Source organism: Typopeltis vanoorti, chromosome 4, assembly GCF_054136105.1.
Source record: "Typopeltis vanoorti isolate ZY-2024b chromosome 4, IOZ_Tvanoo_1.0, whole genome shotgun sequence".
In the NCBI taxonomy this organism is placed as follows: Eukaryota; Metazoa; Arthropoda; class Arachnida; order Uropygi; family Thelyphonidae; genus Typopeltis; species Typopeltis vanoorti.
This window is the reverse complement of record NC_143552.1, coordinates 27,007,141-27,021,048: the sequence shown is the minus strand read 5'-3', so window position 1 is coordinate 27,021,048 and position 13,908 is coordinate 27,007,141. Positions and strand designations below refer to the sequence as shown.

Sequence of the window (13,908 nt, the reverse complement as noted above, 5' to 3'; positions counted from 1 at the left end):
GTTTTTTCAAAATTATGAAGACGATTATACGTATATTATCGTATTTGTTATCGTATGCAGATGAGTAGCGCTGTCAACAGTAATTGCTGTGGTAAATGAGTCTAGGCATAAAAGCGGTTGTTTTAAAGTGGTTTTAATATTGGTTTATGGAGATTTTGTGCTTGAAATATTCTTCCAATACATAATTTAACTGATGAATTCAGGTGGCGAGCAATCGTGAGATTGAGGCCTACCAAAATCAGGCCCTAGTGGTTCCGTGTAGTTGAATCGTTCCGTGTTTCACAGACGGCGGAACCAATTCCAACAGTCACAAACAGCATCAGGAATTAGAATGAAAGAAGGCCATGGACTACAACAACAGTGGATGACCAGTATTTTCGATTATCTGCTTGCTGATAGAGCTATGCTACCCGAATCAGCTACGAAATTACATCGCGTCGAATACAGGAAGAAAGCTCACTTCTTCAACTTTATGCAGATGTAAGTAATACCCATATATGGATATTGTTTACAGACAAATCCCGATCTGTCCTACAAAGTGATACTAAGCGTGCTCTGATATGAAGAGAACTAGGAACACATGATGGAGGTAGTGTGATATCCTCTTGGGCGGACGCACCGACCTGTATGTGCTTCCTAGCAATGAATGCAGCGACTTATAAAGACGAGGTTCTGGAGACACCTATGTTGTTCCGTTATTCGGTGATGGGGAAGGCATTATCCTATAAGACTATAATTCTTGTCCTCATTAATCAGAGTTTATGAACTATTATGTTCAGGAGGAGACTATCGCACGTACGGACTGTCTCATCAGGTTCTTTTGGCAACCCATACCACACTGTTCTATATCATTACACAGCTTTTAATTTATCGTGATTGTATTCCTTATTGTATATATTTATATAAAAAACAGTATATATACAGTAAAACCCCTTTTTTACACTTTTCAGGGGACTGATGGAAAAAAGTGCAAATAGCAGGAAAGTGTAAATAGCAGGAAATGTAAAAAAACATTTAAAAAAAGCTAAAAGATGACTTACTGCTAGTATGTGAGTCTGCATACTAGATCACAAAATTTAATAACTGAAAATAAATGAATTTACAATGTACTTACATTTATCTATTTAAAAAAATCTTTAATTGTTGATTGTTTTTGCTTTTCGTTTTTTTTTTTTTTTTTTTTTTTTTTTTGACTTAGCGCCAGATTGCTTTGCATTGAGTTCAATGCTTCACCTGTTTTTTTTACTATCGTGTTCAAAGTGGACACGGAGAGTCCAAGATCTTATGCCAAATGCACACGTGTTCCGGCATGCCAATTTACACGTCGCAGCATTGCCATCTTTTCTTCTACCAAAATACATTTTCTGTCTTTTTCTCCATATCACTAAGATGGATAATCCACCACTGCAACTTTCACACACGCTAAATTACGTTGCAGAAATTCTGCAATATCAATTCGTACTGTGATTGAAAAATCACGGTATCACTCATCGCTACAGTACTGCTGCATGCGCACAAGTCACCGTGATGGCGGAAACGAAACTAGAGCCGAAAGCAACGCCACCTGGGAACAGAAATGCGCAGATTTCCGCTGAAATCGATTCGAAAATCGGTGTTGCCACCGATAAAAAAAACGGAAATCACGAGAAATAACGTCCACATCAAGTTGTTAATGGCGGGAAAACAATACATCGTGAGAATAGGCCTTAAGACGGGACCAACGGAAAATGACAGGAAAACGTAAATTGCGGGAACGTAAAAACGGGGTTTTACTGTATATATAAAGCCTGCTAATGTCTTTATTTCCTCAGAGGTAGTACAAGAGGCCGTTTAGCCTTGTCTAACTTTCGGAGACCGAGGGTACAGTTTAAACTCCACCAGTAGGCATCAGAGGTATCCGACCAAAGACTATCAGCAATTATAAACGGCATCGAATGAAGAATCGCAGACAGTGCGATCATTACGTGGTCCCTAATCCTAGCAGAATACATATTTTGTCTGGAATAGTTTGGATATTTTCTTGTGTTTTATGGGACAAAAAACTGAGTTTCCAGGAGAAAGAACACTCTATCTCTTTTTGAAATCGGCTAACTCGGGAATTAGTTGAGAATGAGTTAGTTCTTCTAGTCGGCCACTAAATTCGAAACGAGAACCACTTTCTTCGGGCGACCTAGCGCTATGGAGCCAATCGCCACTCCATAGAAGTGGCGATTGCAGACCCCACTAGCACGTGTTTGTATGTATATATATATATATTTCGACTAAAGGTGAGTTAGCTGATCTCATACGGAGGTAGGGGTTTTTTTTCACTCAGAAACTCGGGTTTTTCGGCCCCCACAGGCAAACCTTCCCCGTGAACACACGTTTCTACAGACATAGGACACCTCCATGAATAAGGAATAACCAACCTATTCTGTAGGAATTCGGTTCCGAATGCCTACATGGTAAAAAGTGTAGGTCTACGCGTGAGCATAAATCAGGATAGGATGTATATGTGTGTGTGTGTGTGTGTGTGTGTGTGTGTAATTAAAGTTTCCTACATAATTACATAAAAACCTGAGTAATGTCTTCAACTTTCGACGTGATTTACACAGTGAAACCAGCAATAATATGATGTTAATCGTATTTCTTAATAACGAAATGTGTAAGAATCACAGAAAGGGGAGCCTGTGTAGCTCAGTGGATGTGGCGTTTGCACACCACCGCACTTGGCCACACGAAGGAAGACTTGGTTTCAAGTCTAGTCGGCGACTGGAGGAAATTTTTCTAAGCCTTTTTTCGACCGGTTCCCGAGTTAGTCGATCTCTGGCACGGGCAAGCAGGTTTTTCCTCCCGGAAACTCGGGTTTTTCGTCCTGTAAACTGAAGAAAATCGACCGTAGAACCCACATTATTTCAGACATTAAAAAAAATATATTGTGTTAGGGACCACGAGATGGCGGCACATTTGACCGTCTCTCTTCACTGTGTACCACTTAATTAGTGATAGCCTTGGGCCATCTCTCTCTGATTGGGTACCAGTGGAGATTGAACTGCCCACTCAGTCTCCAAAAGTTAGATAGGGCTAAATGGCCTCGCCTACTCCCGTATACCGGAATAAAAAAGGCGTTAGCTGATTTTTTTTAGCTGACAAATATAAAAAGAATAATTTTGTAGTCACAACGATTGTCTCTGCAATCATCAAAGTTTTGAAATCTGCTTTATCGCTCACCCTTGTCAAAATAATTATAGCCGCTTACTATGAAAATAATTATTGCTGCTTATTAAAACAATTATTATAGTTACTCCAGGAAGAATTTTATGAGAACTTCAATTATTTTAGTGAGTGGATGATTATTTTTCAAGACTAATCTTCAGGTTCTATGTGATTTGTGTTCGAAAACCCCAGTCTACATATAAAGGAAAGGGGAGAGAAACTAACACTTCATGTTCTCAAAAATCGCCTTTATTTTAAGGACTACAGTTTATAATAATAATAATAAAACATGGCTGATTTAAGGTCTGTAATAAGAACAACATTGTATTTAATTTTTTATTTTTAATTAATTATTATTTTTTAAAATTTCTTGAAGAGCGTTTGTTCTATAGGTGAAATTTACAAATGGCATTTTAGTTGTTTTTGACGCCTTTTAGTTTCCTTTTCTCACCCGCCATTTAATTCACACAGACACACACAACGATGCCAGTCGTATGTAACAGCTTTCTTTAACTCATGCACGCTGAAGTTTTTCCTGGCCGCAGTTTGTAATGTTGTTAGTGTAGTGCCCCCTCTTTGTACCCCGCATTTCAGATTCCTGTGCATTTCTTTTCTGGCTGTCGAACGAACAGATTCGCCGCCATTTGCAGCCCAGGTCGATGCATAGGCCTTGTGAATGCATTTTGAAATATGAATATTTGAATTTTCATCTGCAGAAAATTATATTTCAGATTTTCATGAACAGAAGGAAAAACTAAGAAATTCAACATAAAACATTAAAATTAATAAGAATTTGCAAATTTATATTTTCAAATTTAGTAAATAATTTGCAATATTTGATTTCGCACTGCTTTGTAATCTCCCATTGACAACATCGCATGCGGATCTCAGGACAACAGGTAAATAAGTAATCAATTTTCTTAATATATAACTAAGTGCTGTACGTAAATAAGATAACATGGATTGTAAGTAATAATGACATGTTCGGCTTTATTCGTTTCACATGTTACGTGGCTGCTGTTTCTCTCTATCATTTGAAACAGCTTTTTTGGATTCTATGACATATTAAGTCATCCTAAATTTATTTTCAAAAATGTAACTAACACTGTGTCTGTAACATACAAATTGTAGTGTTTTAAAGAAATGGTAAGCGATTATTCCTTCCCTGAAAATATCAGCGCTAGTTTTACAGTACTATGGGTAAACCACTTATAAGTCGAGTAGCCATGTCATCTGCAGTGTCTTAGATAAAAATAGATACATGGCTACTCAACTTATAAGTGGTATAAGTAATTATTTGAAACAGTACTACTCTGTAGTACTGTTTCAAATAATTACATTTTCAAATAATAAACAGTACTACTCTGTAGTACTGTTTCAAATAATTACATTTTCAAATAATAAACAGTACTACTCTGTAGTACTGTTTCAAATAATGTGCGTTCACAGAGAGAGAGAGAGAGCAGCCCACTGTCTGTGTCAAATTATTTTTCATAATCTTTCAAGAATGTAATTTTGTCATGCACAAAAATACATGCACCGTAAAAAGAATGTAATTTTGTGATCAGAATTGCGGAGAGCAAGGAAGCTTTCACATGTTTTACTGACTTCGTAGCTTAATAAAATAGTATATCAAATATATTTTAAAAAATTATGTCCTCTTGGCGAAAAATAGACATAACTGAAAAAAAAAAAAAGGTTCTTGTAGTTATTTTTTATATAGCTGTAAAAGCCAGATTTTTTACATAACCATGCTATATCATATTGTTTAGTAGCATTGAAAAAGTGTTTAATTACCTTTTTTTTTATTTACCGAGATAAATTATTTAATGAAGCCTTTTGGCTCTTTATTTTAGTAACAATTTAATTAATGCTATCAAACCTTCATGAAAATTAGTTTTTTAATACTTGGCTTGTTTCCAAGCTAGGCTGAATGTCCAATTTCTCTTACATGTGTACAAATTGAATTATTATTTTATTTATTTAGTATTATTAATTATTATTATTATTTGGTTGAGATGGGACAGAAAAGTACTATAGACATCCCATGTAAGCCAGTTAAGTGGCAGTGAAGTTAGTAAAGAAATTTTAATGGAGGTCTTGTTCATATTCATGAACTTTCCATTCCTTTTTTCATAAGTGCTACTTCAGAAATAAAGTAAATGGTTCTCCTTTGTCAGATTTTCATTTTTTCTTTATTCTCTGAAATGCTTGAGATAACAAGTTTTAATTGTATCTGTCAGAACTACCTACTCTTTCTTGTTTTGACATATTTGTTTATGATGTGTAATCCTAGAGGGATTCAAGAGAAATTTTCCCTTCATTAAGCATTTGCCTGCTTACATCATGCATATCTGAATTTTAATACCCACCTATTTCTCAGTTATATTTGAATTGGTGTGGTACCTCGCTATTTTTATGAGTGTATTTCTTTTAATAATGATTCTCTATTAGCATTATGTCCTTGATAAATCCTTAAAACAACTGCATTCCTTATTTCATGTTACTTTCATTTTTGTGGTACATGATATGGAGGAAAATCTTAGATATACACTCTGCCTAAGAGTTCCAGTTAGGAATAATTAGGTATGGTAGTAATATGTATTATTAGCTATTTTAAAAGAGCTTAATCATGTAACTTTATTATTTTCATATATTTTGATATAGTTTTTGTAAAGACCTTGTAGGGTTTTTTTATATATCTAAAACAGGCCTCCATGAAATCAATAGAATGAGTGTGGATGGTTTCATTCAACCAGAAAGAAATGGATGCCATGTTGTATCTTAAATTTACTCCTTACATTCACAAATTCTGGCAGTGCATCTCGCTAATTTATTAGTGTCTGCATTACAAATAGCAGAATTTATTAATTCTTGCACCATACTTGTATACAACTTGAATTATTTCTTCTTTCCATGCACTCTGTAACATTTTACATATTGATTTAGTAAAATGTCAATCAGCATTCAAGTCTGTCATATATCACCATGCTGCCTATTAATTTAACTTCTCAGTTTACATTTCCTCAACTTATCTTAATCAGTATGTTGAATTCTTAGTTACTTGCTCATTCTGAATCCTCTACAGAGTTTACTCATCATACTGAAAAATGAGATGACCAGATTCTTACATATGACAGGTGTGATCTGTCAATGCAATGGACTCTCCCTCTCCCCGATGTTAGCAAACCTATATATGGAAAATTTTGCAAATAATGCATTAAACAACTATCATAAAAAACCGAAAATTTGGCTTTGTTATGTAGACGATATTTTCATCATATGGCCAGGAACGACAGAGGAACTCACTGCTTTTAAAGATTATCTTAATTATCTGCACAACAACATAAAATTCACCTTAGAACACGAAGAACATAAAAAACTGCATTTCCTTGATATCCTAATAGAAATCAATGAAAAAGAAAACAGATTATCTTTCTCCATTTATAGAAAACCCACCAACACAGGAAGATTTCTTAATGCTACCTCACACCACCACTCCATGCAAAAAACAGGTTTAATAAAAACCTTCAGGGATAGAGCTTACAATATTTCCAGCACAGAAGAAAAGTGGAATGAAGAATTACATAACACAGATCCTCAAAAAAAAAAAAAAAAAAGGTTTTGAACCTAAGATAATCAAGAAAATCCTCAACACACTTCCTACAAGCATCTCACAAAAGCAAGATTTCAAGAACGCAATTCTGCTACCATACATCAAGAATGTTACAGACAAATTGGCGCCAAATTACTATACAAGCATAATATTAAAGTAGCTTTTCTACCACTAGAAAAAATATCAAGATTTCTACATCCCCCAAAACTTGTACATCACCCTTTTAAAAAACCAGGTGTCTATAAAATTTATTGTTCCTGTGGCATCTGTTACTTAGGCCAGACGGGAAGATCAGGGGAAATTCGTATGAATGAACATCAAAAAGAGAGAACACAAATCAGGCCTAGCATCCTGCACAACTTCCACCGGCCATAATGTACTTTAGCATAAAACGAACATGACTTATATTGAAAAAAAACTTTCACAAGAAGATTCAAGGAAGCTGCAAATATGTTTAGAATCCCAACACAATGCAACAAAAACCAGGGCATAATTCTACACCAAGTTTGGTCAGCATTTATAAAAAAATATACCTAAGTCAGATCTCGGACAGAGTGAACGTGACAACATCCAGCATTGTTCAAACATAGTATGCATTAACATATGTATAGATACTGCATTCGGATTTTTTAATTTGATGAACAGTTAGACTGCCATAACAACATCTAATGGACTATTTTGAGTAATTTCTCATTTCTTGTGTTTAAACTTTTAATTACCTGTAACCCCTGAAGATGTAAGTCAAACGACATACAAAACTTGTCGGGTTTGTTTATCTTTATTTATCTTAATAAGCATGTGGTCACAATACCAAAATCTTTCTTTTGCACTACTATTTAATTTTTTACATTAATGATATAGGAAATGATCTGAAGGGAAATATTTGGTTTTTTCATGGAGAATCAATCCATGGGAGGTTGGTCAACCTTTAGTATACTAGTACTGTGGATAGACAATAAGGAACTTGTAGAAAGTTTTTTTAACTTGGGTATACTATGTTAAAGATACCAAGCAATTTTATAAGCTAGGTTTTAATCCTTTTTTTTCCCCAAGTAAGCAAACAGACAAGTAAGTCCAGTTTGAGCCAAAACGTAGTTCAAGTCTGAGGCAACTCATGGTAAAGGTGGAGTAAGCTCCGATCACTTTCCTTAGTATTTCCCCCTAATGCAAAGCACATCCCCTTACAGATGTATGATGCTATGCATTAAAGGCAAAGGCCACTACCCAGACCGGTTTCGACATTTATTGAGGTCTCGTCGGTGGGAGCCAGACCAAAAAATGCCAAGGTTGAAGTAATGCAGAGCTTATAAATTTTACCTAAACACGTTGCCACAAGGTGCTTTGACCTTATTAAATAAAACTCTCAGGATGAGAGTAAGATGTAGAAAGTTTTTTAACTTGGGTATACTATGTTAAAGATACCAAGCAATTTTATAAGCTAGGTTTTAATCCTTTTTTTCCCAAGTAAGCAAACAGACAAGTAAGTCCAGTTTGCACCTGAACGTAGTTCAGGTCTGAGGCAACTCGTAGTAAAGGTGGAGTAAGCTCCGATGACTTTCCTTAGTATTTTCCCCTAATGTAAAGCACATCCCCTTACGGAGATTAAGTAAAATTTATAAGCTCTGCATTACTTCAATCTTGGCATTTTTTGGTCTGGCTCCCACTGACGAGACCTCAATAAATGTCGAAACCGGTCTGGGTAGTAGTGGCCCTTGCCTTTAATGCATAGCATCATACATCTCCGTAAGGGGATGTGCTTTGCATTAAGGGGAAATACTAAGGAAAGTGATCGGAGCTTACTCCACCTTTATCACGAGTTGCCTCAAACTTGAACTACGTTCAGGTGCAAACTGGACTTACTTGTCTGTTTGCTTACTTGGGAAAAAAACGATTACAACCTAGCTTATAAAATTTCTTGATATCTTTAAAATAAGGAACTTATTCACATTTGACTTGAAATCTATGGGTTGTATTCTCTGGGGAAACACGTGGTGAGAGACTGTTCCAGACGGGGAAAGGGATAAAGAAGAGGAGAAATTTGTTCTGTGGGTTTGGAACCTAACTGTGAGAGGGTGTTAGCTGCTGCATGCATTTGGACAGATTTGCAAGAGGATGGGGGAATTATCAATGCAAATTCTGATGAATAGGGGGGCCATAGAAGTATTTATATAAGATGTAGGCTGCAGAGACTTCTGTATGAAAGTGAATGGAATGTATTAGTGAGATGGATTGTCAGTTGATCTAACTGCTCTTTTCAGTAGAATTCAGTATTTTCAAGGTGCTCTTAGGGATACCAACCCAGATACGAGCAGTATTCAATGGTTGGTTGGATTTGTGATTTGTATAAGGTTAGAAACTGCTTGGAGTAGTTAAAGTAATACCTTTTGCAGTAATGCCTTGTTTGTGGATGATGGAAAATTAGGTAGAGCAGTATTCGAAAATTTGAATGATGAAAAATTGTAATTGACCTCCAGTAATGAAACTCCAGAACTCCATAGAGGTGACCATATATAATAATAATGAAAGAACAGCCTTGTGGAACATCAGCATTAGTTACAAAGTCTGAGAATAAAATCCATCTGCATTACGTGCATTGTGTACATAGATAGAAATCTGGGGACACAGTTACAGAAGACATACCATATGTTGAAAGCTTATTTAATAGGCCTTGTTTAATAGGTGTCAAAACATGACCAGAGATGTCTGGAAACATGGAGACAAGAAAATTAATAATATTTTATTAATGCAAATATTTTGTGCTGAAACTGTCAGTGAATAAGATATGCTTTTTATTCCCATATAGGAGTAGCCAAAGCCATTTTAGCCCTATTTAACTTTTGGAGACTGAGTGGGCAGTTCAGTCTCCACTGGTAGCCAATCGGAGATAGCTGACCCAAGGCTATCACTAATTTAATTGGCATGCAGTGAAGAGACAACTAACAAGTGCTACCATCTCATGGTCTCTAACCCTAACACAATTTTAATGTCTGAAATAGGTGGAATCTACGGTTCATTATCTTGAGTTTATGGGATGAAAACCTGTTTTCATGAGATACCCCCCCCTCCCCCGCTTGCCAGTGCCAGAAATAGACTAACTCAAGAGCCAGTCGAAAAAAGACTTAGTAAAAGTTCCTCTAGTTGACGAATATGAATAAAAAATTTTTTTTTTAAATTTAAATGATAAAAAATAAAAATAAGAAGAAAAAAATCCTTAGCCCTCCCATGGTATTAATGTACTGTAGGTTTACAACCTTTCATGGGCTAGTCACAAAAAAAAAAAAAGTAGATCAGTGTTTTTTTTTACACTGATATATGTGTGTGTGTATGTATATATATATATATATATATCAGTATATGTTATATATATATCAGTTTACTTCACTATAGATGAAGTAAAAGCCGTCATAAAAGATATCAAAGCAGGCAAGGCCCCAGGCTTCGATGGTGTCCATCCTGAATTTCTGATTAATAGTGGGCAAAATACTATAAAATGGCTCTGTGAATTCTTTTTTGATATATTATTGACTGGCCGACTACCTAGCCAGTTTAAGAAGTCAAAAATAGTTGCTATTCTTAAACCTGGAAAACCACCCCAGTAGGCAAAAAGTTTACAGACCTATTGCTTTATTGAGTTGTACCTATAAAATGTTAGAGCGCCTTCTGTACAACAGATTGTCCATGCCAATTATGCAGCCTATCCCAATTGAGCAAGCTGGTTTTAGAGAAAAACATGGTTGCTGTGATCAAGTGCTCACTTTAACATGATACATAGAAGCTGGATTTCAGAAGCAAGAAAAAACATCAGCTGTCTTCTTGGGCCTAACAGCAGCCTATGATACAGTATGGCGTGAAGGTCTTATATACAAATTTCTTAGCATTGTCCCATGTAAACGGACTGCACACTTAATTTCCTCCATGCTCGCTGAACATTTCTTTCAAGTTATATTAGGAAATAAAATGTCCCGACAACGGAAACTTAATAATGGTCTTCCACAAGGGTCAGTATTGGCACCCTTACTTTATAACCTATACACATATGGCTTGCCTGCTACCATCTCACGCAAGTTCTGTTATGCTGATGACACTGCAATTGCCATTCGACACAAAAACATGAGTCAGGCTGAAGATGTACTTACAAAAGATCTGAAAACTATAGGTGAATATTATAAAAAATGGAGGCTCCAGCTCAATCCAGACAAAACAGAAGTATCAAGCTTTCACCTTAATAATCACATGGCAGATGTCACTTTACATATCTTCTTTGAAGGATGTTTACTACGACACAACGTTTCCAAAGTACTTGGGCATTACCCTGGACCGCACGCTCTCTTACAAGCAACACCTAACAAATGTTTCTGCTAAGTTAAGAACTTGTAACAACATAATACAAAAACTAATAGGCACGACATGGGGAGCAACAGCCGATAATCTGCAGATTACTGCTCTTGGTCTAATTTTCGCTGTTGCCGAATATTGCTCACCTGTGTGGCTAAATAGCACACATGTTAAACTTGTTGATAGCCAACTAAATAATACAATGAGACTGATTTCTGGCACAGTTACATCAACGCCCACACACTGGCTTCCAGCTCTTAGTAACATTGTTCCACCGAATCTGCACAGGACTAAGGCTCTCTTACATGAGTATAAGAAAATCTTGGAGAACACAGCCCTACCAATACATTTAGATCTCCCAGACTTAAGTGTACGACGATTGAGATCAAGACATCCACCACTACAATTAGCCCAACTACTACTACATTCTAACTTTGACTTGAAGCAAAAGAGGCAAGAACAGTGGGAGAGCCATACAAATGACATCACAAAATTTTCTCTCAATGAATTACAAAAAACTTTTGATGCTTGCTCACACCTCCCATGAAAATCCTGGACTCAGCTTAATAGAATTCGAACTGGTCATGGTGTATGTGCGGACATGCTTTTTAAATGGGGTAAACGATCATCCCCACATTGTGATTGTGGAGCTCAGAGACAAACTGTGAACCATATTGTGACTCAGTGTTATCTCAGAGCATATTCAGGAGACAAATTGGACTTTTTAAGTGCTACATCCGAAGCTATGAACTATCTGACCAATATGGATGTAACCTTTCAATTTTATTTGGTTTTTAAAATGACTTTTGACTTTTAATTTTATATGTTATTAAAGTGTATTGAACTGCATGTTTTGATATTCATGCCATATGAATAAATAAATAAATAAAAGTCTTATTTGCTTACTTGGGAAATGGAGTAAAACCATGTTAAAAATACCAAGCTATTTTTAAACCTGGTTTTACTCCATTTCCCAAGTAAGCAAACAGACAAACAAGTCAAGTTTGCGCCTGCAAGTGTTGCAAGTCTAGCTGATCCTGCACGTTGTGCAAGACCAAGGCAACTCATGGTAAAAGTAGAATAAGCTCTGATCACTAATCTTAATATTTACCTATAATGCAAAGCACATCTCCTGGAGGAGATGTATGATGCTTTGTATTAAAGGCAAGGGGCCACTACCCAGACCGGTTTCAACCTTTATTGAGGTCTCATCAGTGGGAGCCAGGCTAGAAATACCAAGATTTTAGTAATACAGAGCTTATAAGTATTTTACCAGAACAAGTTACCATAAGGTGTTTTAACTTTATTAAATAAAAATCTCAGGAGGAGATATAAATGTAGAAAGTATTTTACCTTGGGTATAATAAATAATATGTATATAGGGTATATACATATCAGTATATGTATATATCCTATATATATCAGTATATGTATATACCCTAGTATATGTGTGTGTGTGTATATATATATTAAGGATACCAAGTAATTTTATAAACTTGGTTTTTTTTACTCCTTCTCCCAAGTAAGCAAAACAGTTATGTTTACTCTATATATATATATATGGAGTAAAACAACCAGGTTTAAAATTGCTTGGTATTTTTAACATATATATGTATATATATACTAGGGTGGCTCTGCTCTTCCCTGGCACCTACGGCACCCAACCCCCCAGAGTTCCGGGCCGGTATGCCAGTAAGCTGGTAAGACAAAAAATGTGACATAAAAACGTTTCAGATTTCGGCTTATCTTTTTATATATATATATATATATATATATATATATATCAGGGGCGTATATTCCGGGTCGGCTAGATGTAGTGCACACCCATGAAATAGCAGTATCACAGATATCATATTTTTGCATTTATTCCTTTTAAAGACTCCCTTGATTGTTTCCTGGCTTCACGTGATTCCTAAAATTAAATTAAATACCAATGCTTTGTGAAGAGGACACTTTTTCAATGCGTAAACATTGCATCATGTTAGTGTTCATAGCCCTTCTGCTGTCACAAATTATGCCTTTCCCTTTGAACAGACATATAGATGGTGCAGCTGGTCAAATTCTTAGTGTTTCAGTGGTTTAAAACCACACAGAAGGTGAGGCAGAGTGTGCACTGAATCAGTAGCACCTAGAAATCTTAGCATGTGTGGCTGTGATTGGTTATTGTCAACCAATCCAACCGAACATTGTCATTTGTCATGAGTTGCTGTTTTTGTTTTCTGAGTTTCATCTGTTTTGCATGTGTGAACTAATGTGCTTAGAACACTGACATAGACAAAATTTTTTAATATATAATTTCTATAATTAATTTATAACTTTTTTGCCCATATTTTCAATGGGAAACAGTGTTGACAATCTACTGAATGTAATGTCCCATTTTCTGGCAGAGCTTTTGCAGATTGTATGATTGTAGTCGAAGGAGTTAACCCTTGTTCTCTTCCAAATTTATTGAGAAAGCACAAAGATGCAAAAACTGAGTATGACACACACTTCTCTATTTCACAATACAACACAGTTAGAATGGTTATGTGGATGTGAAATGCAGTCAAGACTTTTTTTTGTTGGCCTTGTTTATTGTTATATAAATCAAGTGGATATTAAATCCAGCATGTTTGGATTCGGTTACAATTAATTGATTATTTAAAGTATTCAAAGTTATTCTACAATTAATTGCATTGGACCAATTAAGATAGGTATGAGTGCTGATGTACTATGCACTCTTAAAACTTTCAAACATTGATAAAAATGTAATCATATGGTCA

General features: G+C 35.7%; 1 protein-coding gene across 4 annotated transcripts in view; it reads left to right on the top strand.

Annotated features, from left to right (window-relative positions):
• The first annotated feature begins 3,670 nt into the window (after positions 1-3,670).
• The window catches only part of LOC150107176 (uncharacterized), a 163,567-nt gene continuing 153,329 nt past the window's right edge, over positions 3,671-13,908 (top strand). For 3 of the 4 annotated variants that reach the window (XM_090391708.1, XM_090391710.1, XM_090391711.1), the window contains exon 1: positions 3,671-4,094. In XM_090391708.1, coding sequence (XP_090247834.1) covers positions 4,074-4,094 — 21 coding nt within the window. In that variant the 5' untranslated portion in view covers positions 3,671-4,073. Of the gene's footprint in view, positions 4,095-4,322; positions 4,342-13,908 lie in introns of those variants that run through there. The other variant, XM_090391709.1, reaches the window with a different exon arrangement.